At 43.9% G+C, this 26,146-nt stretch overlaps 1 protein-coding gene across 3 annotated transcripts in view; it reads right to left on the minus strand.

Moving 5' to 3' along the window:
* Positions 1-217: 217 nt before the first annotated feature.
* Positions 218-26,146, minus strand: part of LOC309383736 (neural proliferation differentiation and control protein 1-like) — a 41,038-nt gene continuing 15,109 nt past the window's right edge. For all 3 annotated transcript variants that reach the window (XM_081936573.1, XM_081936574.1, XM_081936572.1), the window contains exons 2-9: positions 22,176-22,328; positions 14,443-14,556; positions 11,667-11,882; positions 8,471-8,537; positions 8,120-8,204; positions 6,021-6,097; positions 5,071-5,164; positions 218-1,343 (exon numbers count right to left, since the gene is read on the minus strand). In XM_081936573.1, coding sequence (XP_081792699.1) covers positions 1,278-1,343; positions 5,071-5,164; positions 6,021-6,097; positions 8,120-8,204; positions 8,471-8,537; positions 11,667-11,882; positions 14,443-14,556; positions 22,176-22,328 — 872 coding nt within the window. In that variant the 3' untranslated portion in view covers positions 218-1,277. The remainder of the gene's footprint in view (positions 1,344-5,070; positions 5,165-6,020; positions 6,098-8,119; positions 8,205-8,470; positions 8,538-11,666; positions 11,883-14,442; positions 14,557-22,175; positions 22,329-26,146) is intronic.

The following is a 26,146-nucleotide window of genomic DNA, read 5'->3' on the forward strand; positions in this document are numbered from 1 at the left end:
GAGGGAAGAAATGAGCAAAGAACGGGCCGTTATTTGCTCAGTTTTGCCCCCACAGCCCCCAAGAGCACTCTATAAGCCTCCTAAAGGCTATACATGCCCTTTTTTATGACAAGAAATGGGCCTGTTTTCACGAAAAACAGGTTGTTTTTTTGCTTATCCCCCCCCCTCCCCGCAGGGGCATTCTACAAGCCTCCTAAAGACTATTCATGCCTTTAAAAAAAAAAACAACCCGGGGCCGTTTTTGCAAAAAAACGGGCCTTTTGGGGGAGGTTTGCAGAGTGCAAAAACTTTTTTTTTAACTTTGCCTCTTCAAAACTTTGGTGCGTCTTATACTCCAGTCCGTCTTATACTCCGAAAAATATGGTAAGTCCAGCCCACCTTGAATTCCTTTCTTAACTCCTGCACATTCCCTTAATGGTGACTTGGCCAGATTTTTCTCTACAGCTTAAGGTTGCAATAAATCTTCATACTCATTTGAACTGCCTGAATCTCCTGATCTCACCAGTGCTTGACAGGTGGCCACAAATAGAAGTATGTGAAAAAAAATTTTTTTTCATTTAAAATGATATCTATCCAGCAACAGCACCCAAATGACTTATGCAGTTGTAGTGGGACAAGGGCTGTTCCAACCATGGAGCAAAGTGAGACAGGAGACTTATGTTATCATCATGAAAATGTAGCAAATTATATACTGTTTCTATTATTAATATTATTGCCGAGGAAAGGTGTTTTATGGGATTTTCCACCTCTAGTGACATGACAAATTGACTAGCTTGTATATTATATACAGTATGTGTATGTGTATGTGTAAGAGTGGACACCACTGATGAGCAAAATGCTTTGGGTCAATCTTAGATCTCTAACGGTGACTCTCCATTCTCTTTTTGTACATGACAAATGAAGTCTTCTGCTCCTTATATCTCCACAGCTAGATTGGATACAATAATAAACCCTCCCAGTTCGAGAGTTGATGGCATCAGGAGAGCTTGACTCAAGGTCTCCAAACGATCATAGGAACTTCCAGGATAAAAGTCCATTGTCAGAAGACCTTCAACTGAAGCAAAAGCTATGATAGAAAATCTCCTAAAAGCCTGAAAGCATTCCCCTAGTAGTAGCACAAGAGGATATAGGAATAGGTGGGATGGATATGATCTTCCTTCAAAGGAAGAGGACGGACAGGAGGCACCTTGGGGGGTGTTTGTACATTTGAATCTTTCCTACATGGATCCAGTAGATGACAAGATAAGATGAAGGAAGGAAGACAAACAGGAGGGAAATTAGGGGGGACATCGGTGGAGGGTGGAGGTGTCGAAGAGAGGGTTGTGGATCTCCATTTCTCCACTCTGGAAAGAGAAGAAGACACTCAATTAGTCAAAGCGTTCTTTTAAAGGGGGAAAGTGCATCTAAAATGTGTCTTACTACATTGCCATCTCCATCAGTGGATAGGCAAACTACAGGTTTGAATGTGTCCCTTTGAAAACAGTGAGATCAGCCCAACCTACCTCACAGGGTTCTTGTTGTGGGGGCAAAGAGGAGGAGGAAGGAGCATTGGATATATGCACTGCAGTGGTGGGAACCAGTAGTGGCACATTGGTCTGGGTTGCAGAACCAGCAGCGACCCAGGCTGGTCATGCCTCCGAACCAGTTCCCCAGTCACCACAGTCGCCACCACCATCTTGCTTTTGAGTTCTGTGCATGTGCAGAACAATTTACGATCGAATCCCGCAGCGTAAATTCAGCACACACACGTGTGTGTGCAAAGTGTGTCCACGAGCGAACCGGCAGTTACGCTGGCTAGAACCCACCCCTGGTGCACTGCCTTGTTCCTTAAACCTCATGTGCAGAGCAAGGCTGCCGATAGTGATTGGAATGTTTGGGCATGTGCTTTCCACCGAGAGATTGATGATCAGCCCTTGAAACCAAGTCAATTTTTTGCTTTGCAGTTGCTAGGAAACAAACCAAAGTGAACAAAGTATGAGCAAAGGAAAGGAACTACAGCCTTGTGTGGAGGAAGTGATGTTCGTGGTCACTCAAAGATCACGGAAAACATCTCAACCAAAGTCCATCAAAACCTGGAGGCAAATTCAAAACATTTCTGGATTGCTATCTCTTCCTTTAATCTCCTTACTTATTCTCCAGTTTTAAACCCCTCTCAGGTGGATACATCTGGTTAGTTACTCGATGGGACTATTAAAATGGAGATGACCAGACTTAGACGTTTAAAAACAGAAAAAACCAGAAGAAAAACCAGGGGCAAACTACTTCATTAGTATTGCCCAGTAGAAGTTGAGTTCAACTCAAAGGAGCAGCTGCTGCTTCTTCTTCTTCTTCTTCTTCTTCTTCTTCTTCTTCTTCTTCTTCTTCTTCTTCTTCTTCTTCTTCTTCTTCTTCTTCTTCTTCTTCTTCTTCTTCTTCTTCTTCTTCTTCTTCTTGAAATTTTAATGCTATTTTATTCATTTGTTTACCTCCTCCATGCACATGCATATGTATATGTTTATTTATTGTTATATTTGTATATTTTTATGTGTTTTAATTGTAAGCCGCCCCGAGTCCTTCTGGAGAGGGTGCGGCTAATCAAATAAAATTTGATTTGATTTGATTTGATTTTTCTTCTTCTTCTTCTTCTTCTTCTTCTTCTTCTTCTTCTTCTTCTTCTTCTTCTTCTTCTTCTTCTTCTTCTTCTTCTTCTTCTTCTTCTTCTTCTTCTTCTCTCTCCTCCTCCTCCTCCTCCTCCTCCTCCTCCTCCTCCTCCTCCTCCTCCTCCTCCTCCTCCTCCTCCTCCTCCTCCTCCTCCTCCTCCTCCTCCTTAGATACAGAATAACTCATTTTAACATATAGCCTGGAGCTCTACTACCTGTGATTCACAGGCAAGATATCCCCAGCCTCTTTTCTCCATTCCCTGGGGCCATCCATAATCCAGCTATTGAAACTGGTGGCAAACTGTCCAATTATGGCTTTCCCTCCCTATTTCAAAAGTAATCAGAAAAACAGGTGTGATTTAATGCTTCTATTTCTCTAAAAGGGAAAGGAAAAATACTAAAAGAGAATCAAATATTGTGTCCTTACTGCTTTCACGTGACAGTGCTTCTCATTACTCCAAAGGCTTAATATATATATATATATATATATATTTTAACAAGGCCTGGCTATACCTAGAAAAACGTTGATCATCTATACATATTAACTGTTTTGGTATATTCAATTAATTCCTATAGAACCACAGCTATCTCTGTATATAGATATCTACTGTCACAGTGCTTAAAAGGCAAAGGATCTTTATCAGCAAAAATATGCCTTTTTCTTCTGTGTGCTCTGTATTCTATTTAGATTTACCTCCTGATGTTCCTGTATTCCTGACTTTCTTGTCTGATGTAAATATAAACGTTGAATATATCTATTTATATAAAACTACAAGTTCCTGTCGGTGTCTCCGATTTCATTTGGAACCTGCTGCACAATTTCCTGGCAGGATCTTTATCAGCAGAAATAGGGAAGGGTGGAGAAATGGATCGGAATCAGCATAGAGCTGGAAGGGAACTTGGTGGTCTTCTAGTCCAGCCCCCTGCTCGAGCAGGAGATCCTACATACCATTTCAGACAAGTGACTGTCCAGTCTCTTCTTAAAACCCCCCAGGGATGAAGCGGCCGCAACTTCTGAAGGCTGAATGGAAGGTGGACGAATGGTGGTTTATTGCCTTATTATAACTAGGAATAGTTTCTTGGCTGGGCCTAAAGGTATGGATTGGGGGCAGGGGAAACTGGGGGTTGGAGTGTGTTAAGAGGTCAATGCAAAATATACATCCCAACAATCACAAAAGGACTACGATAAAGTTAACACATTACTAACATTTTCCAAAGAAAAATTCAGTCCAGTATAATCATTCTCTTGAAAGTTATCCTAGTGGTTTTGGGGCCTGTTAGATGTAAGGCCCCCAGAGCAGTTTAAAACATAAAAACTCATTAAAATAATACCAATCAAATTGCATGAAGGGTAGTCTCAGAAGCGCATTGACTGTTTACATGAGCAATTTGGCTAAGAATTGTTTACAAAGTTGTGTCTCCACTCGAGTTGCTATCGTTTAGCGGCGCACCTGAGGCTTTGTCTCCTATCTAGATTATGCTAGATTGTAAAATATGCGCCTTGCTTATTCACTCAGATAAGTAGATTATGTCTTGCTGAACTAAAGACATTAAAAGAGATAATTTATATATTTGCTATCTTTGTACACTGTACCTCTCCTCATTATTGCAAATACAGGCAGTGGTGGGATTCAGCCAGTTCGCACCTATTCGGGAGAATCGGTTATTAACTTTCCAAGCAGTTCAGAGAACTGCGCGCACTACCACTCGCACGAGCAAACGGGTAGTAAAATAAATTGAAACCTACCACTGATTCTGGTGTTGTTTCTAGCCTAATCTTTATTGCTCTACTTGCACAACTGCCTCTCCGGTTAACCCTCATTACATTGTAACAGCTAAGGCGAAGTGCCCATCGATGTGAGTGACATTGAGTTGACCACGCCCATCCAGTCACATGACTACCGAACCACGCCTACCCAGCTGGTCATTTGGGCAGAGAACCGGTTGCTAAATTATTTGAATCCCACCATTGAATGCAGGTAATCCTTGACTGACAACCGCAATTGAGCTCAAAATTTCTGTTGCTCAGTGAGACATTTGTTAAGTGGGTTTTACCCCATTTTATGACCTTTCTTGCTGCATTTCTTAAGTGAATTGCTGCAGTGATTAAGTTAGGAAGAAGGTTGTTAAGTGAATCCGGCTTCCTAATTGAGTTTGCTTGTCTAAAGGTTACAAGAGGGGATCACCTGACCCCAGGACACTGCAATCGTCATAAATATGAGCCAGTTGCCAAGCGCCTGAGTTTTGATCACATGACCACGGGGATGCTGCAACGGTCGTAAGTGTGAAAAGCAGTCATAAGTCACTTTTTTCAGTGCTGTCATAATTTCAAACCATCATTACATGAATTGTTGCAAGTCCAGGATTACCTGTACATACATACATACATACATACATACATACATACATACATACATACATACATACATACCGGTGCCAATCCAGGACATTCATATACCGTGTAGTCTCCACTTTCACTCTCTGATTCTGTAGGGTTCTGCTCCATTGTTTTGGAAGATTGTCTCCTGGGGAGAAGGACACAAGATAAAGTGATGGGATGTTAAAAGAGAGAGCTTCAACAGATAGACCAGACTAAGCAGTCCGCTTGACAGGAAGGCTGAAGCTCTTTTTATCGAGATCAGCCACAACGACAGAATCTTGCAAGTCTGATTGGGATGAAACACCTCCTGCTTCTTATACTCCAGTGAATAAGGGTGTGTTTGTGTATGTCTGACTGGGCCGCTTCCAAATGTTGTCTTGTTCTGGATTTAAAAGTGTTTAAAGAATAACAGAGTTGGAAGGGACCTTGGAGGTCTTCTAAACCCCCTGCTTAGGCAGGAAACCTTACACCACTTCAGACAAATGGATAGCCAACATCTTCTTAAGAACATCCAGTATTGGAGCATTTACAAGTTCTGGAGGCAAGTTGTCCCACTGATTAATTGTTGTAACTGTCAGGAAAGTTCTTCTTAGTTCTAGGTTGCTTCTCTCGACATCCCTGGGGCCCTGGCCCCTGACCCATGGCAAAGGTCAAGCGGGCGGCCTACTTACCTTTGATGAGCCTAGCAGAGCGGGCACGGTGTGGAGGTGACTGGCGAGGCAATTAGCTGGGTCGCGTGGCAAAGGCAACATATATAGGGCTGGGATGGGCGGTGTGAGTTTCGAGTGGGTGGGGTGAGCAAGCGTTGAGTGGGCAAGTGAGCTTTGAGCAGGTGGGCGGGGTGAGCGAGCAGCGACCGGGCGACCGGCAGGGCCAACCAGAGGACTCTACCCATTTGGCAAACCAGGTCAAATTTCTCCTACCGAACCTGTGCAAACTGGCTGAATACCACCTCTGATTTCCTCCCACCTCCAGGGAAAGTTCTAGAAAAGAACACTTACTCCTCGCAAGTAAGAAGTTTCTTCCGATGCTGATAGTGATGAACTTGACAAGACTGTGCTAGCCTGGAATCCATATACTAGGAAAGATGAACAGAAGATGATTAAGGAGAGCCTCATGACGTCAGGAAAATCATCTAGTCAAGCATCCTCCACCAACCCAATGTCTCTTTTGAAAGCCCATAAGCAAGACAGTTATGATGATGGAAGGTTGCCCGGATTCCAAGGAGGGAGGGAGTGCATTCCAAAGTAGCAATCAATAGACAATACAATTTAAATACCGTATTTTTCAGAGTATAAGATGGACCTTTTTCCTTCAAAAAAGAGACTGAGAATCTGGGTGCGTCTTATACACTGAATACAGCATTTTTTGCCTCCTGAAACCCCTTCCCTTCACCAAAATGGCCGTGCATAGCCTATATAAGGCTTTCAGAGTGTTCCTGGAGGCTGGGGAAGCATAAATGAGCAAAAAACAGGCCATTTTTTTGCTTAATTTTGCTCCCTCAGCCGCCAGGAGCACTCTACAAGCCTCCTAAAAGTTATGCATGCCCTTTTTTTGGACAGAAAACGGGCCTGTTTTCGCAAAAAAATGACCCATTTTTTGCTCGTTTTTGCCCCCCCCCCCACTCCCCAGGAGCACTCTACAAGCCTCCTAAAGGCTATTCATGCCTTTTTGGGGGGGAAAACGGGCCCGTTTTCATGAAAAACGGGCTGCTTTTGGGAGGTCTGCAGTGTGCAAACCCCTTTTTTAAAAATTTGCCTCTTCAAAATCTTGGTGCATCTTATACTCCGGTGCATCTTATACTCAATAAAATACGGTAATCTGTGATGGAGAAAAGGGGTGAAAACAGCTGCTCCTTAACAGTTCCCAGAATATATGGCTTGAATAATAGCCTGTTTTAATTTGGCAAGATTCTGTCTATGGGCGAGGAACAATAAAGAAAAATGCTTAGAAGAGCTTCAATATGTCTTTCCTGATTTTTGGAGCCCTGTAGGCAATAATGCCAATTCAACCTAACTCTGATCTCTGGGACATTATCCAACTGTCATCATGATCAGGGGTCTCCAACCTTGGCAACTTTACGACTTGTGGACTTCAACTCCCAGAATTCCTCCGCCAGTACTGCCTGGGGAATTCTGGGAATTGAAGTCCACAAGTCGTGAAGTTGTCAAGGTTGGAGACCCCTGATTATGACTACTAGAATATCCTCTGGAAACTTTGACTTTGGGTTTTACCAATTAGATAGCTTTGTTGTTACAGAAATGGCTAGTTTCTATTATTATCAAAAAGTAAAAAAAAGTTGAGGGTAGATCTTAATAACTTATCTTACTGCACCAAAGGAGTCAACAGTCAACGCCTTCTTCTTTTTCTTTTTCCCTTGCTTTTCCCCGTTATCCACTCCCCTTTTTCCTTTCCCAATTTTCCTAATATTTGCTTTTGTATTTTTTTTGTATGTCATATTATAAATTAATAAAACTGTAAGAAAGCAATGACTACCAGAATATCCTAGAACCATGACGGCGAATGTATGGCATGTGTGCCACAGATGGCACGAGGAGCCATATCTGCCCACATGTGAGCCATCAGTTCCGGTGCGCATGCATGCGCCAGCCCGCTGATTTTTGGCCTTCCGGAGGGGCCGGGAGCGGCTGTTTTCATCCTCCCCAGGCTTCAGGAAAGCCTCTGGAGCCTGGGGAGAATGAAAACTCCCCCCTCCCCATGCGTGAGGTGGGGAGGTCATGCACCCATGTGCGGGGAGTTGCGCACACATGTGCAGGTGGGCAGGTTGCATTGAATTGTGGCTGTGGGCACGTGCATGTGCACAATAGCACATACATACAATTTTGGCACGCCTTTCGAAAAAAGTTCACCATCACTGCCCTAGAATATCCTGCTTCCCCTCCCCCCCTCCTCATCTCCATTCCGTTGAACCCAATCTACTACGCCCCATTTGGTTGAGTTCGTACGATACGACGTGAACTATGATTTCCAAACCATAAAGACTGGCTGCACGCAACATACTACAGTTTATCCTGTCCTATAAGCAAAAGTCTTTCGTTAATCTTTTGTTAACAAATTCCATTTTGCAAAGCCAACGTACTGCACTGGGTTGATGGTATCGGTACTGGTTCGCCCGGGTTTCTGTGTATGCCATCTTTTGAGCCAAACGTACTTCTTTCTGAAGCCTGCAAATGAATCATAGAAGTTTTTAGTGAAATGCAGCAGCAGCAGCAAAAAATATGAATAACTCCAACGCATTGTTCTTGTTTTCCTGATTCATAGATCATTAAATCTGCAGCCCAGTCCACCCTCAGCAATGGGAAAAATAAGGAATGAAGGAAGTTACCGAGCATGGGAAGAGTTTCTCTCGTCTCAAACACGAAAATCATGATCCTTATAATAATAATAATGGAGAAACAATATATGACAAAGGGGACGATTAGATTCATACCTGTACCAGCAAATGGCTGCAACCACCAATCCAGAAACTCCTGTCACTGTACACATGACCACAAGTGCTGAAAGGAACACAATGAATTCTGAGTGTTGGACAACAAAATACTGCTTTGCTAGCTATGCAAACACAAACACAAACATTTCACTATTCAGCTCTTTCGTGACCCATCTTTTCTGGTTCCTTGAAGAAGACTAAACTAAGGAAAGAGTTAAAAATCTGAGGTGCTGTGGTCACTGTACACATGACCACAAGTGCTGAAAGGAACACAATGAATTCTGAGTGTTGGACAACAAAATACTGCTTTGCTAGCTATGCAAACACAAACACAAACATTTCACTATTCAGCTCTTCTCCTCTTTCGTGCCCCATCTTTTCTGGTTCCTTAAAGAAGACTAAACTAAGGAAAGAGTTAAAAATCTGGGGTGCTTAACAATATATAACTATGTAAAATTAATAAGAGTTTAGCGGGAAACTTGAATCTGAATCGCGCTTTGTCCAAAAAATAGGCTTTAGGGTGTGTGTGTGTGTGTGTCAAAGAATGGAATTTCGAAATATGTATACCACTAAAAAGAAGATATATGTAAAATTATAAATATGAAAGATGTTTATTGGAATGCAACTATCAATACCAGCAAATATTAAATGAAGGGTGCTCAGATGCTGAAATACAGCATGTCAATTAATTGGAGAGAGTGGAAAGGAAAGGTATAGGTAAGGAGAAAGAGAGGAGACAGGAGAGAAGGAAATAGAAGGGAGAGGAGAAGTAGGAGAGAAAGAAGGAGTGGAAAGAGGAGAGAGGAGAAGGAGAGAGGAAGGGGAAGTAGAGAAGAGAGGGATGACAGAGGGAAGAAAGTAGGTAGGGAGGAGGAGAGAAGAAGAGGAGATAGGACGGCAGTGAAATAGGGAATAATGGTATACTTGTGGTTATCTGCATGAAATTAAAATAAAATAAAAAAAACTACTTCAAAAAAAGAAGAAGACTAAACTAATGCAAACAGGTGCAAAAAGCAGCTTTAAAATTGACAAGGAAGCCACCAAAGTGCTGGATAGCTTCTACTGTCCAAGATCAACCATCCACAGTAAAAGAAGAAGCAGTCAAGAAATATGCTGCAGGCTAGCACTTAGTAGAGCAGCCATTCCATTGGTTAATTATTCTAAATTATCAGGAAATTTCTCTTCAGTTCTAGGTTGGTTTTCTCCTTCATTATTTTCCATGTATTGCTGCTTCTTCTGCCTTCAGGTGCTTTGGAGAATAGGTTGACCCACCTCTTCTCTGTGTTTCTCCCTTGCATTCCCTGTGATACTCTGTGGAAATGAAAATTGGATTTTGAAGAAGCAGGATAGGAAGAGCATGGACCCTTCTGAACTTTGGTACTGAAGCAGAATTGGACTCCAATTATCCCACTTTGGACACATGATATAAAGAGCTAGCTCTTTAGAGATGGATAGAAGACAGAAGAAAAGGATGGAAAAGATCCAGCAAGGGTGATGGGACTCAGCTACAGTAACGATGTGAGTGTGTTAAAATACCAAGTTAGAGGTAGATTGTCATGGGGAAAATCCATCCATGTGGTCAGTAAAAGTTAACAACAACTTGAGAGCAATCAGTCAGTCAATGTCAGTCACAAAGAATCAGGACCACATGCTAAGATCTAGTTAAGTTGATGTATTGCTCATGCCTATATATAAGGATCTAGTCAACTAACGCTCAGCACTAAATTGGTGCTAGGTAAGAGTTTACATAATTCAAGATGGGTTAAATTTAGCAATAGGACTTAGACATATGCTGCTTCACAGAGCTTTACAGCCCTATCTAAGTGGTTTACAGTCAGTATATTGCCCCCAGTAATCTGAGTCCTCACTTTACTGACCTCCAAAGGATAGAAGGCTTAGTCAACCTTGAGCTGATGAGAAATGAACTGCCAAATTGCAGGCAGCCGGCAGGCAGCAGAAATAGCTTGCAGTAATGCGTTGTAACCACTGCTCTTCTTAGACTGCTTATGGCAGCGATGGCGAACCTTTTTTGGCTCGCGTGTCACAAGTGGGGGGAGCGCAGGGGGGTCATGTGCGGGCATGCCGCACCCATAATGCAATGCATGACCCCACAGTGTGCATGCGCGCACAACAGGCGCGACCCCCCCATTTTTACATGCTTTTTTCACCCTCCCCAGGCTCCAGAGGCTTTATAGGAGCCTGGGCAGGGTGAAAAGAGCCTCCCTCGCCCCCCCAGAGGCCCTCCGGAGGCTTCAGGGACCATCTGGAGACTTCCCTGAAGCCTTCAGAATGCTTAAAATGACCCTCCGAGCAAACTGGAAGTGACTTCAGGTTTGCTCGGAGGGTCGTTTTAAGTGTTCCGAAGGCTTCAGGGATGGCCCGGAGGTTTCCCTGACGCCTTTGGAGCGTTTAAAACGAATTTCCGAGCAAACTGGAAGTCACTTCCGGTTTGTTCGGAGGGTCGTTTTAAGCTTTCCGAAGGCTTCAGGGACCGTCCGGAGGCTTTCCTGATGCCTTTGGAGCGTTTAAAATGACTCTCCGAGCAAATCGGTTTGCTCGGAGGGTCATTTTAAGCGTTCCGAAGTTCAGGGAAGCCTCCAGACGCTCCCTGAAGCCTCCGGAGGGCCTCTGGGGGGGCAGAAAATGGGGAAAATAGGAAAATGGGGGCGAAAAAATGGCTTTTAAAAACAGTGAACTTAGCTGGCCAGTGCGCGCATGCGCGCCGGCCAGCTGACAGGGCAGCACCTCACGTGCCCTGACAAATGGCTCCGCGTGCCACCTGTGGCACACGTGCCATAGGTTCGCCATCACTGGCTTATGGGAATCTAATGACTCTAGGCCAGGGATGTCAGGGGTGCCTCTAACAGTGAAAACGGAGTTTGGGAAGGTTGCCCGCAGCAGAGGGTTGCAGGAGGCCATAGTGGCTGAAAACGGAGCTCGGGAGCCTGTTTTCGCTGGAAGAGCACTCAGGTCACCACAGGAGTCCCCAACATGAGTGATATCAAGCTGGCTATGCCCACCTTGGCCACGCCCACTCCAGCCCCCTGAGGTCAAACACAACCCTGATGCAGCCCTCAATGAAATTGAGTTTGCTCTAGGCTGAGTACTCTCTTGACTCCACCTCCAGACTCTGCCTATTCTTCTCCTACAGTCAGTCAGTCAGTCAGTCAGTCAGTCAATCAATCAGACTACTCACTGAGAGTCACAGCTTTATTCATGCTAGTAACTGGAGGACGCAACCTCTGCTTGAAGTCCACTCTGACTCTCCTCGGTGGTGTGGTGGCTGAAATTGGAGTGATTTCATATGACTGAGAGGAAACTGGAGAAGTGTTCCCGGAATAGGAGACACTGGTTGGCTGAGAAGTCGGGAAGTCAGTCTGAGAGCTGGATGGTTCGAATACCTCAGTAATGCCTGTAAAATCAAAACACATTCATTTTAAAGAATGTCATTTTTTCCCCTGCCTGCTTTCTATTCACTGCTGTTTAGTACCAGATCCTGCAAATTTGTCTGTGAGACAAGTCTTTGTAATAGTTTCATCCATCTAGCAGCAGCGCTAAGCCTAAAATTTGGCAATAAGCAGTAGTGGGCTGCTGCCGGTTTAGACGGGACCCGAACAGGTAGTTCCGAGTGCTGGTTGGCCCCACCCACCTGCCCTGATCTTATCCGATCCTAGATATCTCAATTTCCGGCTCGTTTCCCCCCACCCCACAGGTGTGCAGGAAGGCGCTCCCATTTTAAAAAAACACCCTTGTTTTAGGGTGTTGCGCGCAAGTGCGGAAGGCATGAGTGCGTAGTTTGCATGTGCAAAGTGTTCATGCATGCACGCTCACATTTTCGGCGAACTGGTTGTTAAAGTATGTGCAGCTGACCTCTGACAATAAGCCATTCTAAACAATTTTGGAAATCTGGTCCAGTAAGCAATGTTGCTCAGAGATGATAAGGAACTGACAACAAGTGTGACGTTCTGTCTTTAGTCTATGAGCTAATTTTTATTCTAGGTGAGAGAAGTAATTAAAAAATAATAATACACATCCCCATCCATTCAGCTGTTTTCCTCCAGATATACAATAGTAGAGGGATCGCCTGGTGTCTATCTTTCTATTCCTGTTCGACTGTTCTACTATCCATCCATCCATCCATCCATCCATCCATCCATCCAGTTATCTAGCTATAACTGGAAGAACTGAAGGCAGCTTCCTTTAGGGTTGTTTATGCAAACTCTCAAGTACTGTTTCCTGTGGGTTTGGAGCAGGATTTCTCAACCTTGGCAACTCTATGATGAAGGGTAGACTTCAAGTCTAGGGAATTCTGGGAGTTGAAGTCCACTCATTTTAAAGTCACCAAGTTTGAGAAGCATTGCTCTGGAAAATACTGTGCTTTTTGATTGAGAGAGAATGTAAATTCTTGCCTGTAGCTCATCTGCTTTCCCCTCTTCCTTATTTTCCCTGCCTTTTGTCCTTTTGCTGCTATTATTGTTGTTGTTGTTATATTCAGTAAACATGAAACTCAGTCAACTGAACTTTTAAAAATGTATCACAAATGTCATTGACTGGCTCTGATGCTTCATATGGGTTGTTGTTGTTATTATTATTTACATTTGTTGATGTTTAATCAATAAGCCTAAGAAATACTGAAGTAAACAGTCTGTTTGCTTGCTGTCATCTGGATGCGGGGAATGACTGGGAGAATGCTGGATGCTGTTTGAACTGGAAATGATCTCATTTTCCAACACAGCTAAGAGATAAAAATAGATAGTGGATAAAATCATAATGCATATTCTATCTTTCCCAGGCAGTACAAATATCAGAGAGACAGGGAAATAAAAAGAGATATAGACTTGCTGGAATGCTTTGGATCAAAAGTTATTGGAAAGTAGACATTGCCAAGTAATTTGAGGTGTGGGGGTGAAGCACAATCCAATGTCAAGCTCTCCAAATTCTATGCCAAAGTTTCCATGACAGTGGCAATCAGAAGACCCGACAATCTCTTGATTCATGAATCATTCCATTTCCAAGGCATTATTATGCAAATACTAAATGCACTTAAGAAATGAATGCAAAGCAGATGCTGATCTTTACACGTACTCCTTGACCTACGACCACAATTGAGCCCAAAATTTCTATTGCTAAGCAAGAGGGTCGTTAAGTGACATTTGCCTTTGTCTTGCCACAGTTGTTCAGTGAATCACTGCAGTTGTTAAGTTAATAACACAGTTGTTAAGTGAATCTGGCTTCCCCGTTGCCTTGGTTTGTTGGAAGCTGGTTGCAAATAGCAATAGCATATTTAGCATACTTAGACTTACATACCATTTCATAGGGCTTTACAGCCCTCTCTAACCAGTTTACAGAATCAGCATATTACCACCACCACCCCCGAATCTGTGTTCTCATTTTTACAGACCTCAGAAGGATAGAAGGCTGAGTCAACCTTAAGCCTGGCCAGAATCGAACTACCAAACTAGGCTGCAATATTGCTTACTAACCATTGTGCCACTATGGCTCTTAAAATGGTGATCACATGACCCCGGGACACTGCAACCATCATAAATTCATTTCTGTACCAGTTGCCAAGTGTGCTAATTTTGATCACGTGAAGCTGATCAAAGCTTCACGTGATCAAAATCACGTGAAGTAAGCTACAACAGTTATGTGAAAAACAATCATAAGTCAGTTTGTTCAGTGCCAGTATAACTTCAAATGGTCACTAAAGGAGTGGTTGTTAAGTGGAGAACTACCTGTATGCAGTCACTTGCCCTGCCTGTGTGTGTGCGTGCGTGCGTGTGTGTGTGTGTGCTTTCTTCCTTGATAGTTAGTTACTTGATTAATCTGCTTGATGGTTTGAAATTATTAAAGAGAATTGGGCCCCTTATGCTAATTCCTTGCATTAGATAGAACACACACACACCCAAACACACACACAAATATTTTTTTCCCTTTTGGAGAAAGAAAGAAGAGTTGGTGAGTTTACGTACCAGGTATGGTGGTCTCCATCGTGGACAGCTGCAATGCCTTTTCATGCTTAGCCAAAAGATAACGCAAAAGACCAGGCAAATCTTTAGGTCTCTTTTGAGTTTTGAGTTTGCTTTCTGAAAGAGAGGAAATGGAGGGGGAAGTGCGGTCAGTAAACACACACACACACACTAACACTCACTAGCAGTGCAAGTGTTTAATGTTTGACATTCAGTGTCATGTTGATGTGGAGACTCTAGAAAGAGTGCAGAGAAGAGCAACAAAGATGATTAGGGGGCTGGAGGCTAAAACATATGAAGAATGGTTTCAGGAAATGGGTATGTCTAGTCTAGTGAAAAAGAAGGACTAGGGGTGACATGATAGCAGTGTTCCAATAGGGGCTGCCAGAAGGAAGAGGGAGTCAAACTATTCTTCAAGGCACCTGAAGGCAGGACGAGAATCAACGGATGGAACCTAATCAAGGAGAGAAGCAACCTAGACCTGAGGAGAAATTTCCTGACAGTGAGAACAATCAACCAGTGAAACATCTTGCTTTCAGGGGTTGTAGTGCTCCATCACTGGAGGCTTTTAAGAAGAAGCTGGACATCCGTTTGTCTGAAATGACATAGTGCAGAGAAGAGCAACTAAGGCGATTAATCATCTTTAAGATGAATCATCTTTAATCACCTTAGTTGCTCTTCATATAAAACATATGAAGAATGGTTGCAGGAATTGGGTATGGCCGGCTTAGAGAAAAGAAGGACTAGGGATGACATGATAGCAGTCTTCCAGTATTTGAGGGGCTGCCCCAGTAAAGGTAAAAGTTCCCCTCGTATATATGTGCTAGTCGTTCCCAACTCCAGGGGGAGGTGCTCATCTCTGTTTCAAAGCCGAAGAGCCAGCACTGTCCGAAGAAGTCTTCCATGGTCATGTGGCCGGCATGACTAAACGCCGAAGGCGCACGGAACGCTGTTACCTTCCCACCAAAGGTGGTCCCTCTTTATTCTACTTGCATTTTTACATGCTTTCCAACTGCTAGGTTGGCAGAAGCTGGGACAAGTATTGGAAGCTCACTCCGTTATGGGGCACTAGGGATTCCAACCGAACTGCCGACCTTTCTGATCGACAAGCTCAGCGTCTTAGCCCCCTGAGCCACTGCCTCCCTGGGGGTTGGACTAGAAGACCTCTAAAGTCCCTTTCAATTCATCAGGATGATAATGACGATGACGACGATTCTTCATCACTCCGATTGCCATCCTACTGCACTGTTTTGAATCGTGAAGTTTCCAGAGGAAGCTAAGTAATAAAACCAGATCTCTGCTCAGTTGAAGGTGCAGTCAAGATGTCAAGAGGAAGCGAAGAGAGAAGCAAAACCGTCTGAAAGACGTGAGAGTCACAAGAAAATGTAACAGTGGAAGGAGTCAACCTTTACAGCATATTCCTTTACAAGAAGTCCTTGACTTACAATCATAATTGAGCCTGGCAATTGAATCATGACGGTGATAAAGCCACTCAACATGAATTTTACAATCTTTTTTTTGCAGCGGTTGTTGAGCAAACCTATTGCTTGCTATGGGGCGATTTTTGCAAGAAACCAGAATCAAATGTCAGTTTCCAGAAAAAAAACCATTGTAAATAGCAGTCACATGACTGTGGGGCACTGCAAACAACCATAAATGTGGGCCAGTTTCCAAGTGCCCAAACCACAGTCACATGACCACGGGATGGGGAGAATTACACACTTTAGAATCAAGTTGTAAATAGGTTTTGGATGGTTCATTGTAACTTTGAACAGTGATTGGTCATAAGTCCAGGACAACCTGTACACTGTGGCTGAAAAATTCTGGAATTTGGTTTGACCGGTGGCAAATCATTTTCTAGTTAAACACAGGGGAGCAAAGACAATAGTTTCACTGGGATACTGTGTGCCTTTAAATCAAGGGTCTCCTAACTTGACAACTTTAAGATGCATGACTTTCAATTTCCAGGATTCCTCAGCCAACCATGCTAGTTTGGGAATGCTGGGAATTGAAGTCCACAAGTCTTAAAGAGGTCAAGTTTGGAGACCCCCGATTTAAATGATGGGTTCATATATAGTGGGTCGAGCAGAAGGAATAACCATGAGGAACAGGAGGAACAGCTGCAATCCAGACAATTGTCGGATAAAGGAATCTGAGTCTGGTACAGAACTGTAGAATACAATAGCAGAGTTGGAAGGGACCTTGGAGGTCTTCTAGTCCAACCCCCTGCCTAGGCAAGAAACCCTATACCATTTCAGACAAATGGCTGTCCAACATCTTCTTAAAGACTTCCAGTGTTGGGGCATTCACAACTTCTGGAGGCATTTTCTGTTCCACTGATTAATTGTTCTCACTGTCAGGAAATTTCTCCTCAGTTGTAAGTTGCTTCTCTCCTTGATTAGTTTCCACCCATTGCTTCTTGTTCTGCTCTCAGGTGCCTTGGAGAATAGTTTGACTCCCTCTTCTTTGTGGCAACCTCTGAGATATTGGAACAATGCTATCATGTCTCCCCATGTCCTTCTTTTCATTAAACTAGACATTCGCAGTTTCTGCAACCGTTCTTCATATGTTTTAGCCTCCAGTCCCCTAATCATCTTTGTTGCTCTTCTCTGCACTCTTTCTAGAGTCTCCAAAACTTTTCTACATCGTGGCGACCAAAACTGAATGCAGTATTCCAAGTGTGGCCTTACCAAGGCATTATAAAGTGGTATTAATACTTCACATGATCTTGATTCTATCCCTCTGTTTATGCAGCCTAGAACTGTGTTGGCTTTTTTGGCAGCTGCTGCACATTGCTGGCTCATATTTAAATGGTTGTCAACTAGGATTCCAAGCTCACTCTCATAGTTACTACTGTTGAGCAAGGTACCACCTATACTGTACCTGTGCATTCCATTTTTCTTGCCTAAATGTAGAACCTTACTCTTTTCACCATTGAATTTCTTTTTGTTAGATAGCGCCCAATGTTCAAGTTTGTCAAGATCCTTCTGTATCTTAAGCCTATCTTCTGGAGTATTGGTTTTTCCTGCTAGCTTGGTGTTATCTGCAAATTTGATGAGTTCCCCATTTATCCCCTCATCCAAATCATTGCTGAAGACGTTAAAGAGCACTGGGCCTAAAACAGAGCCTTGGGTTACCCCACTGTAATTTTAGAAAGAGATTCTCTGACAAAACCCTGCCTGGTTCTCCTGAGGGGAGGGGAGAGTGTAAATGTATTCAGACTTGCAGGATTGTATTTCTTTAACCTTATAATATTAGCATTCATAAATTTACTACTCTGGCCTATCTTGAAAGATTGGCACCATCCGCCTAAGTCAGTGGTGAAATTCAATTTTTTTTACTACCAGTTCTGAGGGCATGGGTTGGTGGGCGTGGCAGGGAAAGGATACTGCATAATCTCCATTCCCACCTCACTCTGTGGCCAGCCAGAGGTGGTATTTACCAGTTCACCGAACTACACAAAATTTCTGCTACCGGTTCTCCAGAACCTGTCAGAACCTGCTGGATTTCACCCCTGGCCTAAATCAAGATGTACCTGCTTCTTATCAGAAATTTTACTACTAAAAAGCTAAATGGAAGTCAAGCGGAACATGAAGAAATTTAAGTATGAAAAAAAACCCCGCACAAAAATCCAACCATCCATCCTTTTCCCAGCAGTTAATTTCACCAAGAGCTCTCTTTTATTAGCTGGTGGAATTAAAATTGCCCGTTTTATGATAATGGTGATGAGTTATGACAAGCAATATAAAAGCACTTCATAAAAATAAAGAGGTACGTCTGCAACTTGCCTTCTGCCACAAAACAGCTTCATAATCTCTTTTTATTGGAAAAAGACAGAAATCAGAGGAAGAGAATATTAGGGTTTGCAATTGCTCCTGTTCTGACCCAGGGCTTAGATCAGAGGACAAATAATGTATCCAGTCTTTACAATGTTGGCAGAATTTTCAACTCTTGTTCTCTGATCTTGACTGGTAGCTTCTGACCCTTTAATAACACGCCCATCTCCAAGTGGAGGTAGAGAGAGGGGAGTGACAGATTGCAAGGTCATCACTTGGAGAAAAAATCTCTTTGGGTGTCAGAGTCATAACCAGCCCGGAATACCACTAGTAGGAACTGGCTGTGGAGCACTTTATAAGCCATGATCACAAGCAAAGAATGGTTACTGGGAGCATTTTTTATCTAGCCCACTTTGCTTACTAATGGCCAAAAGCTTCAACTGTGCACCGTTTGCACAGATATGTTGACCTTCAGCTGTGAAGACAATCATGTAAAAACTGCAACCCTATTCAGTTCCAGTGCTTTGTTTCTTGATTCTTGATCTTAACAGAACAACAGAATCGGAAGGGACCTTGGAGGTCTTCTAGTCCAACCCCCTGCTTTGGCAGAAAACCCTACACCATTTCAGACAAATGGTTCTACAGTCTCTTCTTAAAAGCCTCCGGTTATGGAGCACCCACAACTTCTGGAGGCAAGTCGTTCCACACCTAATGAATTGCTCTTTTAGGAAGTTTCTCCTCAGTTCTAAGTTGCTTCTCTCCTTGATTAGTTTCCACCCATTGCTTCTTGTTCTACCCTCAGGTGCCTTGGAGAACAGCTTGACTCCCTCTTCTTTGTGGCAACCCCTGAGATATTGGAACATTGCTATCATGTCTCCCCTAGTCCTTCTTTTCATTAAACTAGACATACCCAGTTCCTGCAACCGTTCTTTATATGTTTTAGTCTCCAGTCCCCTAATCATCTTGGTTGTCCTTCTCTCTAAAAACCACCTGACTGGTTTTAGATGATGCTTTGGAATGGAAACACATGTGGAGCTGTCTTAGTGGCTCTTGATTTTGGTCCATAAACTATTTTCTTTCTGGCTCTCTCCATGGGATAGATCCATGATGGCAAACCTATGGCACACATGCCACAGATGGCATGCGGAGCCCTCTCTGTGGGCACATGTGCCATCGCCCAGCTCAGCTCCATTGCACATGCTCCCCTCCAGCTGATTTCTGGGTCTCTACTGTGCATGCGGAAGATGTGCGTGCATGCACGGGGGAGGTCGCGCACACATGTGCAGGGGGAGTGCTGGTGATGTGCCCCCCCGTCGCCCATCTTTGCTCCCAGGAGTCTTCAGTGAGGCCTGCTAAGACCAAAATGGGGTGCACGGTTTGCGTACGCATACACAGGGGTGTGTGTGTGGCATGCAGGGGGGTGTTGTATGTGCATTGCATTATGGGTGTGGGTACACACGCATATGCTGTCACATGTGCATCAGTGGTGAGTTTCGAAACTTTTTAGAACCTCTTCTGTAGGTGTGGCCTGCTTTGTGGGAGTGGCTAGCCAGCCATGTGACCAGGGTGGGGGTGGCTTGCCAGCCATGTGACCGAGTGGGAGTGGCTTGCCAGCCATGTGACTGAGTGGGAGTGGCTTACCAGCCATGTGACCGAGTGGGAGTGGCTTGCCAGCCATGTGACCGAGTGGGAGTGGCTTGTCAGCCATGTGACTAAGTGGGCATGGCCAACTTGTAAAATGTGATGAAACTCATTTAACAACGCTCTTGCTTAGCAACCAAAATGTTGGCTCAAAAACTCTGGCATTTTAAGTACGCAAGTCTTAAAGCTGTCAAGTTACAAGACCCTTGCACCCCTAACCCTTTAGAAAAAAAAACCCAGGGGTGTTCAAACTTGACAGCTTTAAGACTTGTGGACTTCAACTCCCAGAATTCCTCCAGAAAAGGGAAAAAATATGTACTTCATAGTCAACTGTCAACCTCCAGCTTGAGAATCCAAAGAAAACTTCGTTCCATTTCCAAAAATCTTAACTGTTTATTGGATACATTGCATGGTAATGTCAAAGGAAAACTAACTCTGAAATTCCCAGACACCCGTTCATAGAATTAAACAATAATTTTCCCAGCCAAACCCTCCAACCTCCATGTAAACAAATTCACTTTGCTAAGGGAACCGTCTGCTTCAACTCCACACCTGCTACGATGTCCTTGAAAAGGTTTCAGGTTCTCACAGTCTTCAGTGGAATCATAGAGGTTTTGTTTCTCCATCTAACCCATTCTAAAGCAACACCTTCCCCTCCTTAGTCTAATGGCAGTTGAAATGAAGAGGCACGCAGCTGCCAAAGTTTCATTTTTGATAGCAACAATTTTTGAACCAGGGTACCTCAAATGGGCTAACTTACAGAACATCTCCAAAATCCAAGACTCATGACTTCTGGAGAATAATATTTGGGGAAACTGTGGCTGTTACTGACTGCTGCTATGCATTTCTACATTCTGTGACAGTTCCCAGCCAGTCTCATAATCCTTTGCTCCCTACCCCATCCAGCAGCAACCACTTGCGTGCGTTCTGGGAAGGGAAAGGGAGAACAAAGGATGGGACGGGAGGGGAGGGCAGGGAACTCAATGGGGAAACTGGCAGGAAGTTGAGTTTCACTCCTGCTCCCACTGCTTTTTTGCCTGGGTCATTCTGTTGTTTTTCTGTTTAGGTAAAGAAATACTTCGGAAACAATGACACAGAATTGAATGCTCTGTTTAGTGGCTAATCTTACTCTCCTGAAATGCTATGGTAGATATGTAGGAGAACAATCCATGACACTGGAAGATTTTACCATCAGAGCTCTTATCCTTCAACGCAATTTAATAGCACCCACACAATTTAATACTGGAATTCCATGATTTAATGGGGGGCAAGAGACATTCTTCCCCGTGCTTTTTCCCCAATCAGTTTCACCACGATCACCACAAATGGACTTTCGCACCTCCATTATAGAAGCATCATTACTATCTTTTCTTCCTTCAGTGCACCAGGGAAAGTTAAGTTCCACTGCTAACCTACACAGGGCTGGGCTTCAAAAATTTCAGCAACAGGTTCTCTGCCTGGTTGTTGGGTGGGTGTGGGTGTGGCCATGGTGGGCATGGCCTAGTTGGCCTCCTTCATCACAACGGCGGGGTGTGTGGTTCGCCTTCCCCAGGCTTTAAAGCTGCTTCCCCCAGGCTCCAGGGGCCCTCCGGAAGCTGAAAATGGGCCCATTTCCGGCCTTCCATAAGTTCCGGGAAGCCCATTTTTCGCCCTCCCCAAGCTCCGCATTGTCACTGAGTTTATTTGGTTTGCCAGCTGTGTCTACATTCTGAGTTATAAGGCAGAATGAACTGTTTCTTATCAGCAATGATTTACTGCGCATGTCATACATTCCATTCCTTCATCTTTACTTCTTCTTTGTCTGTATGCCAAGGCAGACAGGAACTCTGCCAAGATGTGATTATTAGCTTAGTAAATTTGTATTTTTACTTTCTTTACAATAAAATGTTTTTCTTAGAAATGCCTCAGGTTTATTTTTGCTTATTTCAAAAGTATGCTTCAAGGATTTGCCACGATCTCATACCTCGTAAATCCAGGGCTCAATTCACACCCTGACACGCATGGGCCCTGTACTTACCTAGCATCCAAAATGGGCCATGTGGAGACTCCTGGGAGGGGCAGAGTGAGGTGGGCAGGGCCAGCCATGGGTGGGATCTGGAGGTTCTCCGAACTGGCCATAACATTAGCTATAGGTTCTCTTGAACCCAGACGAATCTGTAGCAGCCGACCCCCGACCCTACGCCCTTTATTAAACTCTAAGTTGAAAGTCCTCTTCCCTGCCATGAACCTCTTGGTCAGGTTGCCTTGCTCTTCCCAGTAAAAGTTTGGAAAACTCCAACCCTGCTGACACTTCAAGCTTTCAAACCCCACAGGACTTACCATGTTTTGAGCCTTTTTTCGGCACACAGTTTCCATTGGGATCCTCTTCATGACCGGGGAAGCAAGAGCCACAGCTTGGTGCCCCATCTGGCCCGCAGCCCATTCGCTGGTGAAGTAGGCAGTTGATCTTGTACCTGGCAGGGCAGAGGGGGTCTGCAAAAAAGAGCACACTAAGAGTTAGCCATAGCACTTCAACTTATATACTGCTTCACGGTGCTTTTACAGCCTTCTCTAAGCGGTTTACAGAGTCAGCGTATTTCTCCCAACAATCTGGGTCCTCATTTTACCCACCTCGGAAGGATGGGAGGCTGAGTCAACCTTCAGCCGGTCAGGATCGAACTGCCAGCAGTGGGCAGAATTAGCCTGCAATATTGCATTCTAACCACTGTGCTACCACGGCTCACAGAGATAAGGAACATTTGCTTTAAAGATAATGGCATTGATGTCATCCATTCAGTCATATCCAACTCTTGCTCAGGGGGTCTCTCCACAGTTTCCGATCTTGCACTCCTCTGAGTTTTTCCTATGTTCTGGCTGGTACTAGCTTCGATGATGTCTGATCATTGTGTTCTTTGATGGCCTGGTTGCCTTTTACTGCAAATTCATCCAAAGATCATTGCTTTCTTCAGTGAATTCCCCTGCATGACACGGCCAAAGTGAGCGAGATGCCCTTTCATGGTTTTGCCTTCTAGTTGACAAAGCTTTAAGGAAGGAAGGCCAATTCCTTGAAATTGTCTCTGCTTTGCCAACCAGCTTCATTCTCGGTCCAAAGTGCCTCCAACTTCTTCCTCATTTTCAGGCATTCTGGAACCTTGACATTTAAGGTCTAAGCAACATGCCATGATGAATCCCCTTGCTTGCTGAGAATGATGGAAACTGGCATACAATAAATTGCACAAATTAGCATATTATGATAGAATAGATGAGTTGTAAGGGACACTGGAAAATATGCAATCCAAATCAATTCTCAAACCATAGTACAGGTAGGTAGTCCTCAACTTACAACCATTTGGTTCGTGACTGAATGGTACTGAAAAAAGTGACATGACCATTTTTCACACAACCGTTGCAGCATCCCCGTGATCCAAATTCCGACGCTTGGCAACTGGCATGTATTTCTGATGGTTGCAATGTCCCGGAATCATATTATTCCCATTTGGGACCTTCTGATCCGTAAAATCAACGGGGAAGCCAGATTCACTGAACAATGATGTTATTACTTAACAACTGCAGTGACTCAATAACTGTGACAAGAATGTTGTAAAATGGGGCAAAACTCACTTAACAACTATCTTGCTTAGTCACCGAAAATTGGGGCTCAATTATGGTAGTAAGTCAAGGACTACCTACATTCCCTCTGGTGGCGCAGTAAGCTAGAATGCGGTACTGCAGGCTACTTCTGCCGGCTGCCGGCTGACAGAAGTTTGGCGGTTCAAGTCTCACCAGGCTCAAGGTTGACTCAGCCTTTCCTCTTTCTGAAGTGGGTAAAATGAGGACCCAGATTGTTGGGGGAAATAGGCTTACTCTGTAAACCTCTTAGAGAGGGTTGTAAAACACTGTAAAGTGGCATATAAGTCTAAGTGCTATTGCTATTCCCTGTGATATCATATAGAAGTAAAAAATAGAATTTGAAGGATCAGGATAGGAAGAGTCTTAGACTTAGAATAACAGCTGGGAGTGACCTTGTAGATAATCTAATCCAACCTCCTGCTCAAGCAGGAGACCCTACACCATTTCTGACAGATGACAGTCCAGTCTCTTCTTGAAAGCTTCCAGTGATGAAGCTCACACAATTTCTGAAGGCAGCTGTTCCATTGTTGATTGTTCTCACAGTCAGAAAATGTCTCCTTATTTCCAGGTTGAACCTCTCCTTGATCAGTTTCCACCCATTATTCCTTGTCTGGCCTTCAGGTGCCTTGGAAAATAGATTGGCCCCCTCCTCTCTGTGGCAGCCCTTCAAATATTGGACCTCCCTAAAGTGTGCAAATAAAACTAGACCACATGTGGAAACTAGACCACATGTGGAAACTAGACCACATGTGGAAACTAGACCACATGTGGAAACTAGACCACATGTGGAAACTAGACCACATGTGGAAGACCACATGTGGGGTCAAGAGAATAAATAATTGCATCATCTCTAATCATGTTATGTGTGATGAAGCAAAGCTTTTCCTCAGACCCTGAAAGAATAAATCAATTGTACTAGACAATAGCTACCAGGAGAAAAGACATTCCAGAATTTGGATGGTGTGTTGCTGTTTGAAAAATCAAATCTTGGCATCCCACCTGTCTCACCTCTGAAAGGTTAGATTCCCCCACCTCTCTCCCCTCCAGGACAGGTATACCTTTGCCAACAGCTTTTTATGAAAGACTGCAGAATCCATGACAAAGACGAGATGCTCAAACTATTTCCCAAAGCACCAAAAGTAAGACAAGAAACGATGGATGGAAACTAAAACCGAGGAAAGAAACAACCAAGCACTAAGGAGAAGTTTCCTAACGGTGAGAGCAATCAACCAATGGAACAGCTTGCCTTCAGATGTTTTGTGTCTGCTCCATCACTGGAGGCTTTCAAAAAGAGACTAGACTACTATCTGTTTGAAATGATATAAGGTATCCTGCTTGAGCAAGAGGGTTAGACTAGAAGACCTCCGAGCTCCCTTCCAATTCTACGTTTTCTATGTTCTATGACTGTGATGGCGAACCTATGGCATGTGTGCCAGAGATGGCATGCAGAGCCCTCTGTGTTGCTAGCTGCTCTTTTGGTTTCCGGCGTGCACATGCGCGTCGGACAGCTGCTCTTTCTGTGTGCTGGAGTGCCGGAAACCCAAAGACCAGCTGGCTGGGTGCACATGCATGCACCAGAAACCCAAAGACCAACTGGCCAGCATGCGCATGTGCGCCGGCCAGCTGATCTTCAGGTTTCCGGCATGTGTGCGTTCCGGTTTGGGCACTCGGTGCCGAAAACGGTAGCCATCAATGTTCTGTGACTTCAGTGTCATCCAATCATTGTTTTGAACTGTATCCAAAAAGAGACCGAAGACATAGAGGACACAATTCTTTAACAGCAATCTTTTTTTTTTTTTGGCTTGATTGATTCCACTAAAATAAACAATTCTCCCTAAAATCTGCAAACAAGAGAGAGAGGCTGATCTATGAGCCACCGGTGGTGAATAAGCTGCAATTCCATTCTTTCCTTCTCTCTTCAGGAGCTCCTTTGAAACAAAAATCCCCTTTGAAAAGGATGCTTGGTGCTTCTTCCCGTGCGCTGTATGCGCTGATACAGAAGGATTGGTACCATGGGTAACTAAACCTTGGGGCAGGAGATGAGGATGGGCATCAGATAAGATTGCTTTCTTCATTCCACCGCTTTTCCTGGGCTATTGTGGGCTTCCTCAGGCAGAAATAAAACTAGTCCAGCAGCAGCTAGCTTGGCACTTTTGTATAGACGTGAGCTGCACCTGTTGAACATCTCCTGGCCATCCATGTGTTAAAAAGTACTTTCGTGGGAAAAAAGAAAGAGGAAAGAGGGCTGGTTCTTACTAATGGGTGAATTTGTGAATTGGAACAAAGGGTTTTGGATGGAGAAGGAAGGTGGCATGTAATGGGTGAGTCACAAGCCTTTGTTCTGTTCTGTGCTCGGTGAATTATAATGATGAAGGTTGGCAAGAAACTTAAGACCTTTGGAAAGGAAAGACAATTTCTCTTGGGGCAGAGAATTCTTGAAGGGGAATAAGCAACAATTCAGCTGAGATCAATCTTTGGAGCCAAGACCAATATCTAGAAATCCATCAAGGACAAGGTGTCCCCCCTACGCCACGATCCAGCCCCAAATTGATCTATCATATCCTGGAAGGGATGTCATCTGTTTGATCCGGGCAGAGTGGTAGATTTGAAGAAAGCAACATTACATTTCTTAGAATGACTCAAATAAGTTACAGCAAAGATGCCATGAAATCCCTGTTCCT

The sequence above is a fragment of the Natrix helvetica genome (genome assembly GCF_964273705.1).
Source record: "Natrix helvetica genome assembly, chromosome: 1".
Taxonomy (NCBI): domain Eukaryota; kingdom Metazoa; phylum Chordata; class Lepidosauria; order Squamata; family Natricidae; genus Natrix; species Natrix helvetica.